The following is a 22,153-nucleotide window of genomic DNA, read 5'->3' as shown; positions in this document are numbered from 1 at the left end:
AGGGAAATCACCAAATCTAACTTTCCTCGTTCAAGTTTTTTCCCCTGATTATTCATGTCTACTTTTAGCTTTTATTTTAAACAAAATTTAGTCACACGTTTCACCTAAATACCACCCCCTACATTACCTCATCGTCTCTTTTCTAAACGTGACTCAACAGAAGACACAATTTGAAGCTTCGATGGAAACACCCACACTTCGATTTTCTTTTGGTCATTTCACTCCATAGAACATCTCTAATACGTTATAATACTTTTATACATAATACATATAACTCCGCAATAGTCAAAAAATGTATCAATGAAGTGCAAATTTAATTTAAGTCGATAATTCACGTTAGTTAATTTCTAATAACGCAATTGCGAAGTTCTACGTGGTCGAAAGAAACGCGAGAAATGATATAAGGGGACACAGCGTCGCGTCACCTGTACTGATATACTACAGGCTGAAAATAAGTCAGGCCACGATAAGCGATGTAATATATTTTTCCAGCGTAGAAAGTTCGCGTCGCGGGACGGATAAATCGTTCTTCTGCGCGATTTGATGCGGATAAGTTATTTCTTTCGCGGAAATCAGCGCCGTCCGAGCCATTCCTGTGATACACCGCGCAAAAGAATCGAGAATCTCCGTGTATATACGTATGCGATCTATTTCGTATACGTGATCGATCATTACAAGATTAACTGAACGCGAAGAACGTAAGATACGAGTCTAATAATAAAAGTGAAACATTCGTAAACTAAATTTTAATTGTATCTTGTTACAGTTGATCTTGAATCTTCCATTCCTTGAAAGATTTCTTGAATGTACTGTTTAGTTTGTCGAATGTTTAAAAAACTTTACTTTTCCGCAATCTTGAAAGAAAATCTTATTTTTCAATTTATTTTTTGTATTTCCATGTTTTTCCATTTCTTTTTATTTATTTTTTTTTCACGTGTCTATGTTTTCTTATGTTTTTTTCTATATACTTTCAAGTAACGTTATAATTACTCATTTTGTAAACTTGTCTAACCTGTATGAACTTCACATATGTCATTGAAATGTTTTATTTCACGTAAATACGTGAATTACGTATTTATTATAGAATTTTATTATTAATTAAATTAATATTATTAACTTAATATTATATTATTAATACAGAATTGTGAACTCTAACCATGATGTGAAATTTGTATGTTCAATCTTTGGCACCTTCCGGGGATGCGAATTCTTGAATGTTAAAATAGTTCGAATCGTTCCTTAAATGTAATGCTTCCTTCTTTCATTTTCTTCTTCTTTCTACCGCCGTTCTTATATCTTCATGCGAATGAAAAGACTGCGACGAGAGTCCCTCGAGTTCGAGATCACTCGATAACCACTAGAGACGTGGACGGATAAAGTCAGGAAATGCAAGCTGGAAACTTCATTTCGCACTACTCGTTAATATGTTAATCTTACAAGAATCTTATTTGATTGGCCGACACCAGGCGTTGAGAGCTTCGTCGTAGTGGAAAAAGAAAACGTGAATGATTATTGTTGACGGATAAAAAGGATGCGATGAATAGAGTGTCGGCGTTTTCAACCGTCAACTTTCGCTTCATCAGCTTTTTCACTCATTCTCAGATCGATGATCACGGAGGAATAATAACTTCTTGTCTGACATCTTCGGACAGATATTCTAAAATGGGGTCACTCTGCATTTACAAATTCTCAATGTCTTCATCAGTGACACTACATAAGTATACATGTCAACGTTATATTCAAAAAGAAGTTGAAGAAAGCTAAATAAAGAAAGCGATGATTCGATTATGAAATTGTTTAAGTTTCGGCAGTTTCTTCAAGAACACTATATATGAATGTACCTGTGCAACTGGACGAGTCGTTCTTGGATGCAGTTTCGCGTGGGCTTGTGAGACGTCGTTATCGGTTCGCAGTTTAGCCGCTGCAATTATTAACATCGAGTTCGTCTGAATTCCGAAAGAAGAGTCTTAATCGTTTGGTAAAACACGATCGAACTTTCGTGTATCCCATGTGCACCACGTAAAACCCTTTGTAATAATTCTCACCTAAAAAAAAGTGCATAATGATCAATTAAAATATCCATTCAAATAATAACAATTAAAATATAATAAATAAATAAGACGAAACAGTAAAAAAGATAAATAACAAACCTTCTTACACACAAGTTTCTTGAAATAAATTATACAATTTCTCTCTATATTCACTTTCAATAGGACCTTCAAAGTACGATAATAACAATCAAAATATAATACTTCTATTCTTTCCTTACATCTCAGACTAAAAAAAATGACAATAGAAAAAGAAATGAAGAAAAGAAAGAAAGGAAAAGAAATAAAAATTTATTGTAAAAAAACATTAAATGATATTGCCTCAAGTATGACTCTAAGCTACCTCATTTGCAGACACCCGGTATCGAGGAAAGGACAAGGCTCGCCAGGGCATGAACGATGCATTTTTAACTGTGATTCTCGGTCGCGAGACGGTTCCCCCTCTAGTTACGACACGGATGAGGAAGGCCGCTCGGAACGCAGAGATATCCGACCGGAATAAAGTGCACGGGAATTGTGGCGCGGGTGCCATTTGACTGTTGGCCAAGCCAGACGCAGACTTAGTTTCTTTTTAGACCGTAAGGCTTAGATGGCGCGGCATTATTGTACTATTAATGCCGAGCGTCGTTGGTTCTGCTGGTCGTGGCGCGAAACGAGATGCAGCTAACCCCCGTCGTGCTACCTATCCCCATCTGGAAAAGGGGGTTACGACCGTTTCCTGATAATCCGGATAACCTGACGCTGCCGTACACGTTTTGGAGGAACTTGCTGGTACGGTGCCAGGGACGCAGTGTCAGGGACTTCAGTGGTTAGTCGCACCTGAGTAGTCGAAATGCTTTGAAATTGCTTCTCCTATATGTTATTAGTTTCTTCTTTCGTATTCCATTTTTTTTTTATAGGATCTGTTTTCATTGGAAAATACATAAAAATCTATTAAAAGATTAAAGCGATCGTCGAGGAGTGTATTTTGTTTTTGTATGAAGAGAGAGAAACGGATGTTGATTTACAGAACGCAGTGCAACGGCGGGAATTGGATCGTAAATATTCATTCACGGAGAGATGATAAGAAGATGGTAGAGAAAGAAGAGACACGACAGGGTAAGAGGAATGGATAGAGGGAAAGTGGATTGGAAAGGCGAGGAAATGAGGTAAAGAGGTGAGTAAAGGGATAAGCAGCGAAGGAATAGCGAAAATTGGGTCGTAAACGTTCGATTTAGGGATATGGTTGGATAAGAGGTACTGATAGACAACGAGAAGGAAATAGAAGACGAGGTAAAGGGATGAACGGCAGTCGTGGGAATGGAAAAACAAGGAAGATGATTGAAAACCGGATTAAGAGAACGAATGTGGGTTAAAGTGACTAGAAATATGTGGAGTAAGTTAATACGATGAAAAAAGGAAAATAAGAGAAAAAGGAAGGAATACAAGGAGTGAGATTAAAAAAAGGTGAGAAGAAAAATGGGAAAAGGGAAAGGGCAAAGCGACAAGGTACAGGGCAGAAAACGAGAGAAATGTATATAAAAGAACAGGAAAAGTGTGATAGAAAAAGAGGTAAAGAAAATGAGGAATAAAAACGTGCGACATGACTAACAGAAAGACAAGTTCCATTTAAAACATACCATAAAAACTCGAGTAATAGGAGAACGCATTCGGGCGAACAATTTTCTTATTCTGTTTTCTATTTTCGCATTTACGATCATATCAAAGAACACACACATTGTTCTTTTCTATTATTTATTAAATCTTCTAAGATACTTTATATACGATTTTTTTTATACTATTATTAAGACTGTTCTGATACCTTTCAAGAATAAAACATTTGTGGTTTCCTTAGTTCCACTCGCGTAAGAATTATAAAGATCGAAGGAAACCCTGTATAAGAACAAATACTGGGATGACAAAACAAGGTCGAACCATAAAATATAAAGGAACACTTTCATTTGAAATAACCTCTTTCGATAAATGAAAACTGTATTTTGTTTGGTTACAAACCCAACAGTTAAGCGACATAAAATAATAAACTAATTTAATACAGATAAAAACTTTCTAATAATACCTCGTATTACGGATGCCCCAATAAATCAATCAAACACTCTTATTTTGTCCACCTTTCCCTTTTTTTTCGCTTTTTCTTGCATTCCTTTTGTTTACAGACTTTTTCTAACCTCATCTTTGTTTCTTGTAAATTTTTATATAAATATTTGTTGATGTAAAATATTTATCTTTTTCCAGCACATACAATTCTTACTCAAAATTTTGCCTAACCTTTTTAAGAAATAATTAGAACTTAAAAATACAGAATTTATATCCAAATACACTTATCGGTGCTCAAAATAGCATTATATAGCAGTACATACCATGTAATATATATAGTTATTCAATACTTAAATTTAAATAACATATTTAATATTTAAATATTAATATATCACTCAAGCAATTTATTTTCTATGATATTATCTTCTTTAACAAATCGTTCTCGTGAAATTAATTCGTCGTGGGTGCGTCAAAAATTCGTGATATCGTTTAACACGATTCGATTTACCGAGTTTCACTGTGTCCAACAAATTCACACATCGAATGGTCGATCAAAGCGACAATTGCGTCAGAAGCGCGAGGCTAAACATGGAAAGAAAGATGGCGGGTAAAGAGTGACGGTGAAATAGGAATCTATGTGTGCATTGCCGTTTCAAACACAAAACGTCGAATAAAAGTATCATACAAAGGGGTAAAACGTATAACATACGAACAATAAAATAAACATCGTGATGTATGCAAAGCAAAAACAAAGGAAAGGGGAAGGGTAATTGGAAAGATGCGCTAGAAACGGAAGAAAGTTAGTGCAAGATTTTATTCGAGTTCAATTCGCAAATGACCAAATTCGTAAAAACTGTCGGTAACATGAAATCCCAAGTTGAACCGATAATACAAATTCTGTACGACGAAAGGCTGGATGTTACCGGCAGGTCGAGTTTAGTTGATGGGACGGGTTGATATTGAACTAATTATTCGGATTAACGTACCGGCAGGTAACGCGATTTCTGCATTATATTTATTGACCGGTGACTACGGGAACGCGGCCGTATTTCGCGGTGGCTTTCATCATCGAGGATTCGCTTTAAAATGAATTTACCATCGTAAGCGAATTTAAAATCGTCTCGGAAACCAGATTTTCCATGTTGTTCATGATGAGTTTACGGAATACTCATTGGTTTTAAACATATTACACAGAGTAGATGGATTTACGTACATAGAGAATTGATTTTTAATTCGATCTGGATTTGTGATCTTCAGCAAATAAAGGATACGATCTCTGTTTGTGGTAAAAACAAAATTGAATCGTACGTTCGATAAGTAAGAAAATGAATAGCATTATTTAATTAGGAAAATTCGTGAAGTTTATACAAGTACGCCTGTAAAAGACAGTCATTCTGTAATGTGTTGCTGGTTGTTATTCTGCAGGGGTTTAAGGTTATGTATACGTATTAATACAGTTGAAGTATAAGATAGATTTATTTATAATTAATTTATGATTTATAATTTAAATTATATTTAAATAATTATATTTTAATACGGGAAAATAATTTTACTGTTACCTTTCTTTTATTACTTATTTTTTCACTATTATTTCTTATTTTCTATTTTGCAGTTTTCTGAACGTGACATTTTCAAAAAAGGCTATTCCATATAACATTTTTTTATCTGGAAGATAAAAGTTGTTAAAAGGAAGTAAAGAAAATATTCGACGTGTGAAATATTTATAAGCATTCTCATAGTGGTCTTTTTTCTTTTTCAGGAAAGTAATTGTCAAGTATAGAAACTTCTTACCATTCCGGAAGAATAATTCAAGAACATAATTATGAGTAAAAAGTCAACTTTAAAGTCGTGAGGAATAAGAAAAGCGGCGTAATGCAGCGAGGGAAGAAGTCGTTTCGTTTGTCGCGTTTACGAGCATTTCCCTGGACAGTTTCCAATTTTAAAACGAATAAGACAATCAGGTAAGTGCGACGAAATAGAGGCTAATTAATCAACTAGTGTTAGGAGTGTCTCTGCGAAGAGTTTTTTGGTATAAATATTGCGAATTAGGAGAGCGACAGGCTTAAACACGATAAAAGATATAAATTAGACGTAGCGTTAGCAAAATTAGCTTCAATAGATGATCCACTGGTTTCAAATAGATTCTGATACATTTGAATGAGCAATGAACATATTTGAAGAGTGATTATAAATTTCAGTAAGCAACAGGCTGCGGGGTTTGGTTTGCAGGTTAATCAGTTTATTAGTCTATCCTTAATTCACATTCATGTTTATTATCATCAAGTTTTGCTAAGGAATTAAACGACTAACGTAAATTATAGATAATTGGAAATGCAAATGGAATATATGCAATCAACGACAAATGTTTAAATCTTCTATCATCGCCATATTGGAACGTCTGTCTTCTTAGAGAGTTTGTCTCTTGCCTCTGGTAAAACTTGGCCTTTCGTATCTTCTTCAAACAATCGGTTCAACCGGAACAAACATAATCTTTGCCTTCGAAATAGATTTGTTTTCATTGTTTCCACGGGGTCAATAGAAATATATCGAGTTTTACGGAAATATAGAATATAAGTGTGTCTTACCTTATCGGAAAAAGCGTGCTTAGACTGATAGCTGCGTCCAAAAGCGTCAGATGCAGGATTCCAATTCTAGTCGCTTCATATAATATATTAAAAGCAGAAAATTTCATAATATTTTCGTATAGATAAAATAAACGAATGTTATTTATAGTATTGAACAAAAGTTATATTTAAAATACTAATATAATTACAATTAGGAGAAGCAATTTTTACTAAAACGGCGTTGAACAAATAATAAGTATTTTAGAAAATGTTATAAACTCTAATAATAACTATTCACATGCTAAAATGGAAAATTCATTCGGTCATTTTCTTTATTTACAATAACTCTTATATAAATCATTGAAAATATTATATTCTGATGTATAAGTACATATGCACATGTAAAAACAAAAAGAAATGAAGGTGTATGAATCATTGAATTGTATGAAAGTGTCCAAGTGTTGCTTTAGCCAGAAAAAGTGATGCAACGAAAATTCACACAATTTCAATCTCTGTCGAGTTGCGAAAGCTAATGACACCGCTAATGATTTGCGATTCTAGAGGGCGTTGATTAATCATGATCACGCACCGCTAACTTTTCCGGGAATAGTCAGAACTTCGTCGTTTTCTGGTGTTACGTGCATGTCCGATGCACATGCATCGTGCTTTTGCATTCGTGGCCACGTGCTACATGCACGTGAGTTGTCCCCATCCTCGATTACGTGTAAAGTTAAAGCGACCTCTGTTTCGTGATCTTTTCTTCTTTTACGATTAAGTACAATAGACTCCCGTAGAATACGGAACGTATTATTTGTATTATATTGGGGACTGGGCCCACTTTACTTGCGTTTTTGGAAACAATAAAATGTTCACTATATTAACTACAGAGTAGTAATACGAGGTTTCAGATAAACTATTGTAAATTCTGAGATTCAAAAGCTGAGTTTCTAACTTCATTGGTAAGTTATAATTATCCTTCGACATTAAGCTGAATAGTGTATTTTGAAGGAATTGATAAATCTCTGGGCAAGTTCGAGTTCCTATGTACATTTTTTCTACGTACAAGCAGGAAAATAGAACTATAATTTAAGATAAATTATGAAGTTATAAATATCGTATATGTTGATAAAAAAAAATTCAAATTAAAACGATAAGAAAAAGTTCGTTACCGTAAGTAACTGTTATTTTTTTCCTCGACTTTAGACCAGAATTATAAGCTAGGCTATAAATGAACGCTCGCAGTTCGTTTTCGAGTTATCTATAATTGCTCGATTAGATCAGAAGTCGGGCAAGACGGTGCTCAATATGCATCTGCAACATTTATAAATATTTTAATAGAAATGCAAGCAGAAATTGGAACTAAATTTAATTTCACGTTAGGAACATGTCTGTTTCGATTCTACCTGTATATCGAGAATCATTGTCGTCGATTTTTTCATCATCTATCGCATAAAACGACGATCTTCGATTACATAGAATGCTCGTGCTGTCTCTTGACCTCAGATTAAATCAATGGTGGTCAACTGGATCGACCTCCGGGTCATCGGTACGATAGTAAACAACTCGTGTAGCGCATTTTTTCGCTGTTACTCTTGGTCTTTTTTCCCTTCTATTTTTCATCCATTAATATTTTTTGATACAATATTATAGTGACTCGACTCCAATGTATTCGGGATGTTTCAATTTTACGTGACTTTTATTCCAAATTTAGTTTTATCAGAATTTTATCACATTATTACCTGCGTTTATCGAATTTTTAAGCAGTACTGAACAATTAAGTAACAAAATTAAAATTTGCGTAATACTATTTACTTGTTTTTCTATCCAATGTGATAAATGGCATAGTTTTACCGAAATCATGGTGCCAACATTTTACTTCATTTACCGGATTGATATATCACATTAAATATTATGGAGAGAAAATACCTTTCTCTTGTAGACTTTCCAATAGTTACTAATATTCTTCAGTATATTCATTCATAAATAACTTCAGTAGTTTTAATAATTCCATATTTCTGTAATGTTCTCACCTGTTGAAAAATAAATTATATGATATGGCGGTAGATATTATATTTCTTTGTTTCTATTTGCAATTATTTAGATTGTAAAAGAAAATGTAATTAAGATATTAAGAGCTATGATATTTGTTAGTAAAAATTAGGAGCAAAAACCTTTACTTGAAGCCTTTTAACTAAACAGAACGCTCCAAAGGAAAATCTAACCCCCTTATAAGCAGCCAGAAAATTATCTGGTTCATCGATAGACGTTGATCGATGGACGTTGGTTGGTCGATCAAGGGGGCGGCTATAGTGATTCACCATTTTTGATAGTATTTCCAGTGACGTAGTGTAGTTAGGGGGCGAAGAACCTCGTGGTAGGGACCTGGAACCAGCTGTTCTAATCTCTTTCGACTGGCATATCGTGAGTGAAACCGCGGTAGTAGTACGTACGACGTCAGCGTGGACGTTCGACGTTTCCTCTCAAATCTCCTCGCTTCCTTTGCCGTGTTTTTCGCCCTTTCCGTCCTTAAACTTGTTATCATCAACGCATCGATTTGGACCTACATTGACCAGAAATCTGTAGTGTTATATCTTGTGAATATTATTTCTGATGTTAATAATATTATTACTATACGTACCACTTGGAGTTCTGTGTTGATTGTGTCGAGACACCGTGCTTTCATTAGACTTTTGAATGATCGGGTGGTGATACGCTTCCGCCTTGAACGTGTACTCAACCAGTACGGAAAACACGGAAAGAATATCGGTGTGTAGTGAATTAATTGTGAGACGCATACAGGTGGATCGGATTCTTCCCTGTTCGACTAATTTCGGGTAAGAAGATTTATAGTTAAAATCATTTGTAATTTAAAATGGTTGAAGTTAAATCGATGGAAAGCTACTGCGTACTGAAATCGTGTATTCGAGGTATCCTTGAAAACTTGAATCTACATTCTTCTCCATTGGTAGTCTGTTTACCGTATTGGACAAAATTATAACGACGATGACACAATGATGTCAATTTGATAATTAATTGGTAAAATTAATATTCTTGACATTTATATCTTAATACTGTTAATCGTTGATAATGTTTAAGAAGAATGTAATATTTATTGATTAACAAATATCTCTCTAAATAGGTAAATAATTTTCATTCTAATGTTATAATTTTGTTCAGTAATATATACTTTCCACTGGAGAATTAATAACGTTAAAATGAAATGCAAAGGTAAATAAGTAATTTATATATTTCAAATGAATGAATGCAGTGTACTTACAAAATTTTATAAACAATTATAACTGGAAAACCAGGATAAGTAGAATACATTTTAAACGCTCCTGAGACATGTATAAATATTAAATTTATGTTTTTGACAAGCCACTGCACCTATATATAACATATATATGAAAAGTAAAATTATTCAAACACTTTATGACGTATTTGGTATCTCAAATTTTTATTCTAACCTCAAAAGTATCTTATGACTACGAGTGTTTATTTAATTGAAATATTTTAATTGTATCACTTGTCAGTAATTCTCATTCACAAATCTATTGTCTATCGATGATTATTCACAACTGTCAATAAGTTAACAAAATCAAGGAAATTTTCAAACACGATCATTGTATACATGGAGTATTGCAAGAAGTTGCGAAGAAAGCACGAACTACGAACTGGAGGAAAGAAAAATCCGCTCGCGTCGTTCGGTATAACCTTTCACAGGCGCCGGGAATATTTTTCTGACCCCAAACTGACAAGCTCGGCACAGAATGCCGCACACGAGGCCCGATTAAAAATGTGCTCGATAAGAACTCGTGGAAAAGTTCGTGTTCCTTAACCTCTTCCACGCTGTATTTCTATTAAGTGGCGACCACTGCAGAAGGAATGCTGGTTCAATTTACTTTTCATTCAACAATTCTGGCGACAATTTGAAAATTTCTTTCAATAATGCTTTCACGTTTAATCAGCTCGTAATTTATTTTGTATTTCATTACGTCATTGTCTTTTTCGTTCGGTATTAGTACAAAAAAATTAATATTAACATATTCGCTATACAAATAGATGCTATAAATTAACTCTATCTTTGTGAAGGATGTGATAGAGTTGGTAGCTATACCCATTAGGTTTTGCAAGTAAACAGTAATAAAATTTCTTTAGATTTCCCTTAAACTCGTTTAACATCTAGTATAACCTAGAATTCTAAACTAAAACATAAAATTAAAAAATTTGATTTCCATGAATAGTTTCAGGATCGAAGTAAATATGATTGAAAAGTTGATTTCCTAATATCGTCTTGCCAAAAAATCATCGATCACAGAGGAAGATCTCATCGTGCTTTATCGTGTCTGATCAGTTTCTCTCTATACCGTTGCACGCCTCGCTAATTGTTTATACTCGAATGGTCGCCCGATATAATTGTATCGCGTTGCGACGTATTTTTAATGGTTCGTGGGCGCGTGTATAAATAGTATACCGTGCCGATAACCCGTTCTTTCTTTCTCCATCTCATCCCCTCTCTTACATTCCTTGGTCTGTCGCTATCGAACGTTTTCTTGTTCGCGTCCTGATCGCACTCTCATGACCCTACTACTTTCTCGTTGTTGCTAGTATCGCATTTACTAACCCTTTATAACCGAAATTTCGTTTGCTCGTGAGAAAAACCGTTCCTGATCAATTATTTTTTTTTTTAGACTATAAGAGTTAGAAGCTATTAATTACTAGACACTGATTGTTGGTTGTTAATACAGTAAACTAATTTAATAGTACAGTGATAAATAAATAAAATATATATAACTTTCAACTGTGAGAAAAATATAATTCTAAAAAGTTCATTTTGTACCATTCATCTTTCTTTTTCACATTTTTCTTCAATTGTAATGAGAAAGAGGTACAACCTGCTCCAACTACATGGACCACTTTGTATACCGATTTTTATAATAGTTCCTCTCTCTTTTTCTCTATAAAACTGAGAGTTACCAAAGCGATATTCGTGCCATTAAACACAAGGGAAAATTAATCCCACACCTGAAAAGAACTAACCCAGTGATAGATCTATCTACCGGTTCCACGCTTCGCATCCCTCTGGCTAAAAACGATTAATCACAACAGATCACAATCCAAATCGCATGGGTTCCCCAGCAGTCAACGGGCTGCTTCCGGCCAACATCCTCCGGAACTGCCAATAAACGGTTGTCCACGGTTATTAACGCAATTAGAATAATTGATCGTCTAACGGGGGATGGCCGATATCGTCATGTAATGCCATTATTACGACGACATGATGGCAATGATGTAAGGTGACATGAGACAATCTGTCGGGAGACGGGCCATAGGAGGGATGCAACGTTCCCAATCGTGAAATCAGCTTTGTATTGTCGTATGCAGCAGGCTTAACATACCATCAACAATAGTTGAGTATGTTTAAACGACGACTATTTCTTGTGAACAGTCGTGGTTAAATACCTGACGTGGTTTGTGAGATTCGATTTAAGAAGAATATGACGTCATGTTGACAAAGTTCACAGAGCGTGGTAAAGCGATCAGGGTAAGCGTTTATACTTTGATGAATCGTTCAACGCAAGATATTTGGTTTCAAAGTAGACATCCTGTGACTATATCCTTATTCTTCCTTTGCGGGGTATTTCGTGGCGAAAGTTTGCTTGGTTAGAGATAGTTCAGACATGGAAGAACTATTTGGCCGGATTTTGGGATAAAAATCGGTTTGTTGATGAGTATGAATGAATCCTAGGATACTGGTTGCTGATGGGACATGTCGCTTGCCACAGGATAATTTTTTCTAATGCTAGGACTAACTTTGCTTGTTCTTCTTGGTGCGTTAAAGTGACGTGGGTGGAAATGTAGAATATTACCAAGTACTTCGCAAATAGTTCTAATTCCTAGAAATGGTTCAATACAGAAATGTTTAAGTGCTTAAGCTGCTAAATATTCTTAAAATATAGATCATAGGAAAGTTGAAACATTCAGATAAAAAATGTATTTTATACGTGAGTGAATACTTTTATAATTTGAACTTTGTCTTCTAATCAAACTGGTCTTAATTCTTGTGAAACGTTGAAGTATTTGATAAGGGATAACTGCTTCAATCAAAATCCTCAAATTCGACAATTATATCTTCATATATTCTAATCACCGTCCTTTCTTGCCAACCGTTAATTTATTGCCAATCTAAAACAAACGATTACAATAATGATTTAGTATTAATAAAACGATGTTTCAATTGCATCCATTTATTAACATCCTTCAATTACGAGACCTATTCTGTTTTATGACATCTCCAAGCTAGTCATCCATCCCGAGTCGCAAATCCAGTTTACTGTTCATTGGTTTCGAAACAGAGCGTATAGTCTCCAGATCAATGATCCAGGCCGCGTCGATCATGACGATTCAAAAGGCCACGAGTCCGCGTTTCTATGGGGCGCCGATAACTGCGAACCATTTGTATCTAAACTCGAGCAGACCTATTAATAAGAGTCTCCTTTTTATCGTGGCTGCGACGCTTCCTCCTCGAGTTCGTCGTGCATAAACACGAGCTTGTTATTCGAGGAATATCCCCATCAGATAGAAGGGCAGGTCGTTCTCGTTGGCTGTCGTCAATTTTCGCATTTCGATGGCGACTTCGACGTTTGTTTCGATTCGTCGTTTATGATTGTCAGGAACTGAAACGAAAAAAACAGAAAGGTGGAAGAGAAATAGAACCAATTATGAATCGAGCAAGTGTCATGAGCAAGAAAACATGGACAATGGCCGAAGATTTCCAGCTGTTGATGTCTTCTGGCTTTGATCTTTGACTCGCTCGCAGATAATCGTTCGCGTAGTCGATCGAAAGATATTGCTTATAGACAGAGCTAAGATGGATCTAACGAACTAGCAAATTAATTACGTGACGTACTGGCACTGATAAAATCGACGCCATTTGTTCGAATGTGTTCCACTTCTTACTTATCGATGTTTGGACAGCAGTGTAATCTTTAAAAATCTAAAAGCTTAACCGAGATAGGTTTGAACTATTTCATATGATTCTGTGTTTATTATTAATACTAGTAGTATCAAAATTACTCTTGCAACTCTGAATACATATATTGTACATAATTTGCTAATATTTTAATCATTTTCCCAACATTCTTCCTAGCGCAAAAAAAGAAAAAGATTCACATAAAAAAAAAGAATAGTGAGTGGAAAATATACCTATATACTTTCAAACTCAAAAAGAAACTAATAGCCATATAATTTCTTAGTATTAGGTTTTTGTCTTTTTCAATCCTTTGAAAGCTCACACTACAAAAGTAATAAAAGAAAATAAATTAGATGTACATTCTCTCACCTTATTGTTCATCTTTTTCCAAATTTGATACTAATGTTTAATATTAAGTTTAACGTTCCGCAGAAGTAAAGGAGTGCACGTTCAAGATTTCTCATCATTGACTTCTGGTCCTTTTTCACGTTCTTCAGCTGTGAAAAAAGAGAAAACGGTATGAGTCTATTTGGCGGATTCTCTCGAAACGAGCATGGCTATCGTAATTGGAAACAGGAATTGTTCCATTGAGTTAGCTGCTAAACAGAATCATTATGTCATCTATAACTGGTCAGCGTGATAAAAGGCCGACACGAGCGTGTTTCTCGATCACGTGTCAGCCTTTCTCTTCTCACGTGAAAATTATTTTCATGGATTACACTAGCTACAAAAGTTCGTCGATGTCGGTCAGCGGCTTCCGGCGTGAATAAATCGTCTTTCTACGCTATAAATACAATCTGGATTTCTTCACGCCGATGTCCAGGGAGTGCAAGATCGTCTCGTAAAATATGGAAGCCGCTGACCGGATCGGGACGTCGATATGTTTCTGTTAACGGTTACCTGGCTCCTTTCGCAGAATTTATAGTGTCGCGAGTAAATGTAACAAAAATCGAACGATTTCCGTAGCTTTTTGGTCTAAGTTCCCGTTCATTCGAATCATAGTGGATTTTCGTCTTACTGAATCACTGTTAGACGACGGAAAAAGTGAAAAACGTTGATTAGTTAAAAATGTTAAACCAGTATATTTTTTTTAAGTATCTTACTTACGTACAACAAAATTTGAAAAATTCTTAGAGATTGAAGAATGTCGATGTTTAGAAACTGACAATTGATGTACACAATACGAATAATATTGTGAATGTTGTAAGGAAGGAACTGAAAATTCCTTAAAATTTCAAATTTTCGAAGCAATTGAAGAAGTTAGTTTATACCTCGTTAGAAAACGTGTATTCATAAATAGAAACAGCCTTCATTTCGATTAACAATTCATCCTAATCAAAGCCACATAACCTCAAAACCGTTCTCGTATCTAAAAAAAGAGGCCAATTTAGTCTGGATAACCTAACAAAATTAATAAATTACATACATAACCATTATACGATATTTCGTGCAACGAACTACGATTACTCTCATTCGTTGGAAACAGGTTTGATGAATATGTACGAGCCTTGTCTCGCAATACTTAACGGCACACGCGGAATGGTAGACTAACAATTTTCGCGCATCCAGTGCGTTTGTCTTTCTCAACGACGCCGCGGCGACCGGTTGAATTTAACCCGTTCAATGTTTCAAGGGGGTCAACATTATTCGTCGATCGGAACGGTTTGCTTCCCACCCATTTTCCTACGATCTATCTGTGCTGTACCAGTTTGGCTGCGATAACGGGCGAATTATCATTGTTAACCAGCTGTTAGCGGTTTGGTGTCGTTGCATTAGCGTATCGTCTAGCCTGCATTTATTCGAACGTTGCGGTTACTCGCCCTGTTTAATTGCAGGAATTAATAAAGTATCGAGACCGTCTCATATCCCATGAGCCGGGAGATAAATAATTTATATCGTTTTTGCGAGCACAAAAATCGATCGAATATTATATCACGAAACTAATCGATTATGCTCATCGATTCGTTTTTCTCCTTGGTTGTACTTTCGCAGTATCAATCAGTCTGATGAGATCGTAACGTTTCGGGAGTCTCTGTTCAAAGATCATATATATATATAGAGAGAGAGAGAGTTTGTTATATACAAACTTTTTGTATATAACATACGAGGTTATATGTTAATATTCACTTGTTTACCAATGTGTATCATTCCTTTATTAATTCCACCATGTGTTTCATTGATGTACATGTTTCTAGAAACATAAGATGAGACTTTACTTCTATTAACTTTACAAATTTCTAGCACGCTTTAAAGCGTATAAAGTAAACAGATTAATTCTCAACTCTCTTGAAAGAACATTTCCAAACGTAACTAAGAAGTAGTACCAAAAATCTACTATTTAGATAACTTACAAGTGCTCCAATTTTGTCTTTAGAGTCATCAGCCTCTTGAAATCCACAAATGCTTCTCGGAAGCATTCTGTCGAGAATGTTGACGCAGTCTTTTAACGTATCTTCCGCCATCGAAGTGGTTGAATGGCTGGTTCAATACTTCGGGCGCTGGTGGTAGATGGCGCACCAGGCACTCAAAAATATTTCTCGTGAAAGTAGCGCGATATCCGGAGATCCTTCAGGATTTGTTGGTCCACGTTTGACCCTGGGTTTCGTCACCTTCCAGCCCCTCGAACGGTGTCACGATTTACGAGGGAATCTTCACGAGCTCGCAATCTTCTCGTAACGAGCTCTTTTCGAATCTTCGGGCCTCTTTGATCTCGCAAAGATTACCAAGTGGTCGTCGTTACTCATAGCCATGATTCAAAAGGGCGGGAAGTGTGTATCTTTTAATTTCGATACGCGTCTTCCATTGCATGGTTTCTTTTTGAGATAATAACTGTATTTTTGAATGATTTACAACAGGATTAATCTCTGCCCGTCGTACGGTATTCCACTGTCAATCGCAAATTTGAAAAATTCATCCACCACAATCGAAGTTTTGATTTTGCAATTTTAATAATGTCTGCTGAAGAACTAAAGACTTATTATTACTGAGAATGAAAAGATGCTTTGATAGCAGTGCAATGAAATGAAATCATATAGTATGTATGTAAATTATACAAAATATATTAACATATCATTTTAATACTATTATATACTATATTAATATCAATTAAAAAACATTATACTATATAATTATATATTTATATAATATACGTTATATATAATTATATAATATATTAAGAAATATATGCAAAATATAAGTAAGGTAAATGAATATAAAATATTGCTTGTCCTTTCCGAATAGCTGTTTATTTAAAAATCTATCACATAAAGATTAAACAGAAGAGTATGTCATAGGTTAGATGTATAGTCGTCGAAAAGGCTCCAAAGAACAATCTTCCTTTCTTTACTAACATTAATGCTGTTCGGCATGTTAGAAAGATAAGAGAAAAGAGATTCACGATTTCAACGGCAGACAAATAGAGTTAACAAGTTGGTCGTACGTTGGCCGACGAAAATTCCTCGGCAGCAATATCGTAACGTTATTAAGAGTGGTCACCGACATTGCAGAACTTTTCCGCAGACGCAAGGAGACTTTTTCACGGACAATGGGAACAAAGAAGAACAATTTCGCGGCGGTCTTTGTGCTTCACATCCTGATGCACACGACGATTCAATCCATTTCGTCGCGCGGCAACAGCGAAAATTCTTCGAAGAGAAACAGTTTGCTGAACGATGCAACCATGCTTCTGCGATGGACATCTCCACCGAGCTATGAATGCCTCTTCGTGGATCCGGATCTACCCATCTGTGATGTGAAATGGTGAGTTACTTAGATGTCAGATTGTTGTATTACTATTGTTACCATTATTTTTTCTAGTCATGCTAAATGCACCAAGTAAGTGGAAGAAATTGGAATTTTGTGAAAATTCAGGAAGGGACAAATCTTCTGCAGCAAAATTAAATGGTTGTAAATAATACATTTGACTATACACTAATTAAAATGCATTAATTAGTGTATTTATTAAAGTAAATTAGTGTATGGTGTAAAGAAGTTTGTATAGAAATTCTTTCTTGATAAAAAGATACATATATTTGATATTTCATGAACCATCCTGATTAAATAAATATAAAGACATCAACATTTTGAAAAAAATGGAAATAAATATAAATAAATATAAAAATATTTGAAGTAAATGGATTAATGAAAAATTTTTATTTCAACTTTGCAAAATTCAATGTTAGAAAATCAAAAAGAGATCCGTGAAGAAAATTTAGAAGCGAAAACCTAAGTATCATTTTTATGGTCTTCGATCAACTTTACGATCGTCTTCGTGCATAAAACGGAACGAAATTGCACTAGTGTAAGAATTAAATTTATTATAAGTTAATGTAACTTGTATTAACAGGTTTATATTAAATAAATTACAGAATTACCTTTAACAGTGTCTCTGAAAGAAATAAAATTTGCATAACTTTTAGCTCTGTATTATATTGTAGTCTAAAGTTATAACGTGGAATATACCGTGGGACACAATAGTAAGTCATAATACGATATTGTTCAGATTTCTTTCTATTTTCTAGGATGCTCGATTCAGCGGAGGATTCAACGAGCAGTGAAGATTCGTACAACATCGACGTTGTGCATCGTTCGAGAAGAAACGTCGACGTTTCCGCGATGGACGTCATAGTTTATACTTTCGAGGGTTGTTTACCATCCAGGTATCACTTTCATATATACACTATTAGCAAGCAAATTGGAAAATAAAATGAAATAATATTTCAAGAAAATACTTTCATTTTAATGTTAACAGCGGTTACTATTCAATAAAAATTAACATTCGTTTAACAGCAATCGAAGAATCACTTTGTTTTCTAGGAACTACTCTTATCGTTAAATGACAATGCAATCTTCGAATCGTTTGACAGGATTCCCTTTTCGATGCCTTCCTGCGAGGGGATTTCCCTGGACAGAATCATAGATGTACAGAAATTCCGTCCCTTTGCCGTAAAGGGAGTGACAAAGCCACCGTTCGTGTTTCCGAAATTCAATTACCCCCAATGGCTGCGCATGATGACGCGGTTGCGGAATCATGTCTCGTCGAAGATACGAGATGTAAGTAATCAGGTGTAACCATTCGACAACCTAACACATTTGTACCTGGTATTTATCTTTGTACCAATGTAACTTGAAACGTTGTGAAAGTTTTCTCTATCCTTACCATTGCGGAATTTTCTTTCTTCTTGCAACACAATTGTTCCTCTTCTTTAGTATGCTCTTTGATAGAATTTTAAACGTATTTCATAACTTTTTGTAACAAATTCGATTTAAATAATATTGTCCAATTTCTTCTCGTTGTAGTTTTCTTACCTGCAACGATAACATTTTTTATTCTTATCTTTTTAATAATTATTTGAATATATTTGTCCTTACTTTCAGGAACAGCAGCATACTAGCGTTTCCGAGGAAGCTTTTGTTGACGATTCAGCTCAGGATCGTAAAGAGGAGCTGATGAACGCAGCAATGATGAAACAAATGATACCGAACATGATTGCTGTCAGTATAAAAGACTCAAACGGGTCATCGCTCATCTCTAGCGATTCCAAATCCGCAAAGCTAACTGGTCAAATTCTGGGGACAGTCGAGGGCGAGTTAAATGCCAGAGGAATTGTACCGCAAGCTCGTTTCCCTTCTGAAAGTACAACAGATCCTCCGAGTCTGCAATCCCGTGATCAGATGAGCTCTATGAAATTGCGATCTAACGAATACCATGATCATTCTAGACTTAACATTGCCACGAAAGAACTGTATCCCAGCACTACTATTCCAGCAGGTCCAGAAATTCCGGCAATTCCAAACGATCGATACACGTATGATCAAATGGCGATAGAGAAACCTTTAAATAAGCTTCTAAGATATTATCGTTTGAAGAAACTCTTAGAATTGCCACCCGTCGAGCAGATAAATATAACCGAGGACGAAATTGATGATGATTATCCGTTCAAAAAAGGCTTTGTAGATATGTATAGAAGAAAGAGAGAGATAGGGTTATCTGCTGCGGCTCAGGCAATTGCTGAGGACTCGAAGGCACGTGGAATTGTCGGGAAATCGGTCGCGCGACGAATTCGACTGGGTGAAGAGAATTCTAGTTCCAAAACGAACCAATTCGCTTGCAAAAAGCAGAAGAAGCAGCCGAAATATTTGAAGATCGTTGAGCAAGGAATTGCAGCCAGTAAGGGCGTTCAGAAAACTTCAATTCCGCGTGACAGTAAAATGTCTTACGAAAAGCTCAATGCATTCGATGACTCAAAGGTGACGTGGCGAAAAACCGTATTGAGAGAAACGACGTTGAAGAAATATCGAAAACACATGGAGTTGCCGTCGTTCAGGAGCCAGTAATGAATGAAAGTTGACGCTTCGATCGAGAGACTAGGTTAGAACGATGCATTGCGCGGAAGAATGAAATGTAGAAATAAGAAGAAATTATGACAATTCCAATTCTCGAAGAACAATTTTAAAGAAGCTCTAATCCTGTCCTAACGAGGAATAAGGAAGCGCGAATAATTGAAAAATCACGTGGAATAGTCATCAAAAGGTTTTTCAATAATTTTGTTGAATTCTGGAACAAGTTTCGTTTCTTTCTCCGTTTTGTTTTCGTATGTTAATGACATCTCTCATTTTGTTAAGACGGATGTGATACTTCGACGAACGACTATAAAATCCCTAGGATGAATTTGCTAGGCTTGGCGATTAAAATCGCTGTAATTCGTACATCTTGTTATTCCATCGGCACTTTGAACGAGCACTACGTGATTCAAAATCAAGCACTCGACGCTTTCTCAGCCAAAGTATTCGCAGTTCCTTACGCGGGAACTAATGTAACGTTCAAGTTGTTTGACATCGTGGAACGACAGTGTGTTTATAAGAAATACAAGTGGAAAACGATGTTTTCTGCTGAAATATTCAATTTTATCACTGCATTTGAAGGATAAGTTGAGACTGTATATAAAATTTGTCATTTTGATCTACAAATATACATAGAGTCACGTTCAAATCGAACATTATGGATGTCTAATAAAACTGCGCAAATAAATGGACTGAGCATGATTTAATTTTTCGCATGTAAAAAATATCGAGGATACTTCTAAGATAATTACATAATAACTGTAATCATAGAGTTTATCTGGGTGTAAATTACGATTACGTAAACTGAACGATATACAATTCTATTAAAAAAAAGGAATAATGACGACCCTGAAATATTCTTGAGAATTATAGAAAACTAAATTACGCCTAGCAGTTTATAAATCTAAAATATTTTAACGTTTTCTAACAAATATTTATTTTCATACCATTAAGTGTATCAAAAAATTGGATAAAATTATGGATATCAGTTCTATATATCGGAATAAAAAGAGAATTGTGTAACAAAAATATTTGTTAAAACTAATTTATTATAAATTTTATTTAGATATTTATCTACGTAAACAAACTTTCTTGCTTTTTTTAATACACAAATTTCATGTTCAAATTTTTGTCCAGTTCTATTAAACATTTTTCATACACCATATATAAAACTTTTACTAGGGTTATATTACATACGAAAGTTACTAGTGATCAATTATTTCGTTGCACAACTGACATAGCGTCGAATGCCGCATATAATCGTTCCAATTATACTTGTACGAAAGAGTAAATCGTAAGAAGATCGTGAGAGTCACCTCCTCAAGTATGCTCCACTGTGGTAGAAGTAATAGGGTAAATAGAGCCGGATGAATCCACTAGCTCCTCTTCGATTTTGCTTGAAATTTGGAACGAAATTTATCAACGAAAACAAACTGACAGATAGAACAGCGGTAAAATTAAATCTGAGGCGAGAATATCGATGTTCACTTCTTTCGTTATCCCCACTACCGTTCCTTAACCGTTTGTCCCCACTCTTCGCTTATTCGTCAGTCCTCGTTTAGGCATGAAAAGACGTGCCTATTCGTTCTTTTATTTCGATGAACGGAGTCGGTTTGTAGGTGTTCCGTGTTTCATGTTTAATTTCGCAAATATGGATGTTAATTGTCATCGATCGTGATTATTCTTCTATATATCGACATCCAGCCAGTAGCAAACTCAACTCCAAGAATCTTTTTCGATGATCTCAAGAGACTGTGGAAACGGCAAACGTGAATGGTTATAGGTTAGATGTCGCGCGACGATTTCATCAACGTACTTTCGATATTTTAAGCTTTATCCTGATGTTTAAGTATAGGTTAAGTAGTACATATGTAATGTGATATGTAATCTAAGATGATACAGCGATAACGCATAGGGAAATAATTATTAAGCGACTGTCTACGGATTAGGAGTAGGTATAATGTAATTTCTAACTTAACGATGCATAAAATATCACAATTATTGACTTTGTAATTTTATTTTAGTAATATATGTAACGTAAGACGTTTTAAATAAAGCGTGGTACAGAATGAAGAGCATTTGGTTTTTGGATATCTTGAAGAATCCATATCTGAGGATTGTCATGTAACATGAGAATTAAAACGTTTATGTTTATTTATGGTATTGTAATTATTGGGAAAATCAAGGTTAAA

The 22,153-nt window shown here is 35.2% G+C and overlaps 2 protein-coding genes and 2 long non-coding RNA genes across 9 annotated transcripts; 1 reads left to right on the top strand and 3 right to left on the bottom strand.

The window, feature by feature from the left end:
- Positions 1–1,460: 1,460 nt before the first annotated feature.
- On the bottom strand, positions 1,461–2,587 carry LOC108552651 (uncharacterized). Of its 2 annotated transcripts, none has more exons than XR_001890565.1 (3): positions 2,392–2,464; positions 1,842–2,045; positions 1,461–1,760 (listed from the first exon to the last, which is right to left on the bottom strand). XR_001890565.1 is itself a non-coding variant. In XM_017907302.1 (3 exons), exons 1-3 carry the CDS (start codon positions 2,578–2,580, stop codon positions 1,968–1,970), a joined length of 333 nt encoding a protein of 110 aa, XP_017762791.1. In that variant the 5' UTR covers positions 2,581–2,587; the 3' UTR covers positions 1,817–1,967. The 2 variants fall into 2 exon arrangements, 1 of the variants encoding a protein (XP_017762791.1); XM_017907302.1 differs by lacking the exon at positions 1,461–1,760 and adding an exon at positions 2,151–2,216 and having other exon boundaries at positions 1,817–2,045; positions 2,392–2,587.
- A 3,338-nt stretch (positions 2,588–5,925) lies between these two features.
- Positions 5,926–20,803, top strand: LOC108552685 (uncharacterized). 3 transcript variants are annotated; one of them, XM_017907342.1, is made up of 5 exons: positions 5,926–6,043; positions 17,126–17,378; positions 18,140–18,277; positions 18,485–18,671; positions 18,996–20,803. In XM_017907342.1, exons 2-5 carry the CDS (start codon positions 17,164–17,166, stop codon positions 19,953–19,955), a joined length of 1,500 nt encoding a protein of 499 aa, XP_017762831.1. In that variant the 5' UTR covers positions 5,926–6,043; positions 17,126–17,163; the 3' UTR covers positions 19,956–20,803. The 3 variants fall into 3 exon arrangements, with proteins under 3 accessions (XP_017762831.1, XP_017762830.1, XP_017762829.1); XM_017907341.1 differs by lacking the exon at positions 5,926–6,043 and adding an exon at positions 9,085–9,480 and having other exon boundaries at positions 17,139–17,378; XM_017907340.1 differs by lacking the exon at positions 5,926–6,043 and adding an exon at positions 9,085–9,480.
- Positions 12,723–14,839, bottom strand: LOC108552686 (uncharacterized). Of its 2 annotated transcripts, none has more exons than XR_001890570.1 (5): positions 14,727–14,839; positions 14,520–14,644; positions 13,989–14,116; positions 12,921–13,323; positions 12,723–12,832 (listed from the first exon to the last, which is right to left on the bottom strand). It is a non-coding gene; the product is annotated as an uncharacterized LOC108552686 (long non-coding RNA). The 2 variants fall into 2 exon arrangements; XR_001890571.1 differs by having other exon boundaries at positions 14,731–14,839.
- On the bottom strand, positions 17,289–19,065 carry LOC108552687 (uncharacterized). 2 transcript variants are annotated; one of them, XR_001890572.1, is made up of 3 exons: positions 18,990–19,065; positions 18,778–18,926; positions 17,289–17,363 (listed from the first exon to the last, which is right to left on the bottom strand). It is a non-coding gene; the product is annotated as an uncharacterized LOC108552687 (long non-coding RNA). The 2 variants fall into 2 exon arrangements; XR_001890573.1 differs by lacking the exon at positions 17,289–17,363 and adding an exon at positions 18,620–18,701.
- Positions 20,804–22,153: the final 1,350 nt, after the last annotated feature.

The sequence above is a fragment of the Eufriesea mexicana genome, unplaced genomic scaffold, assembly GCF_001483705.2.
Source record: "Eufriesea mexicana isolate 0111107269 unplaced genomic scaffold, ASM148370v2 scaffold7569, whole genome shotgun sequence".
Taxonomy (NCBI): domain Eukaryota; kingdom Metazoa; phylum Arthropoda; class Insecta; order Hymenoptera; family Apidae; genus Eufriesea; species Eufriesea mexicana.
The sequence above is the reverse complement of the archived record's forward strand: the minus strand, read 5'-3'. Positions and strand labels throughout refer to the sequence as shown.

Coding starts and splice junctions, on each gene's coding strand:
- LOC108552651 (XM_017907302.1), bottom strand. CDS start 2,580: ATGGCACCCGCGCCACAATTCCCGTGCACTTTATTCCGGTCGGATATC. Junction 2,217..2,391: donor ACCGGGTGTCTGCAAATGAG/GTAGCTTAGAGT, acceptor CGTACTTTGAAG/GTCCTATTGAAAGTGAATAT. Junction 2,046..2,150: donor AGAAACTTGTGTGTAAGAAG/GTTTGTTATTTA, acceptor ACTTTTTTTTAG/GTGAGAATTATTACAAAGGG.
- LOC108552685 (XM_017907342.1), top strand. CDS start 17,164: ATGGGAACAAAGAAGAACAATTTCGCGGCGGTCTTTGTGCTTCACATC. Junction 17,379..18,139: donor CCCATCTGTGATGTGAAATG/GTGAGTTACTTA, acceptor TCTATTTTCTAG/GATGCTCGATTCAGCGGAGG. Junction 18,278..18,484: donor GAGGGTTGTTTACCATCCAG/GTATCACTTTCA, acceptor ATCGTTTGACAG/GATTCCCTTTTCGATGCCTT.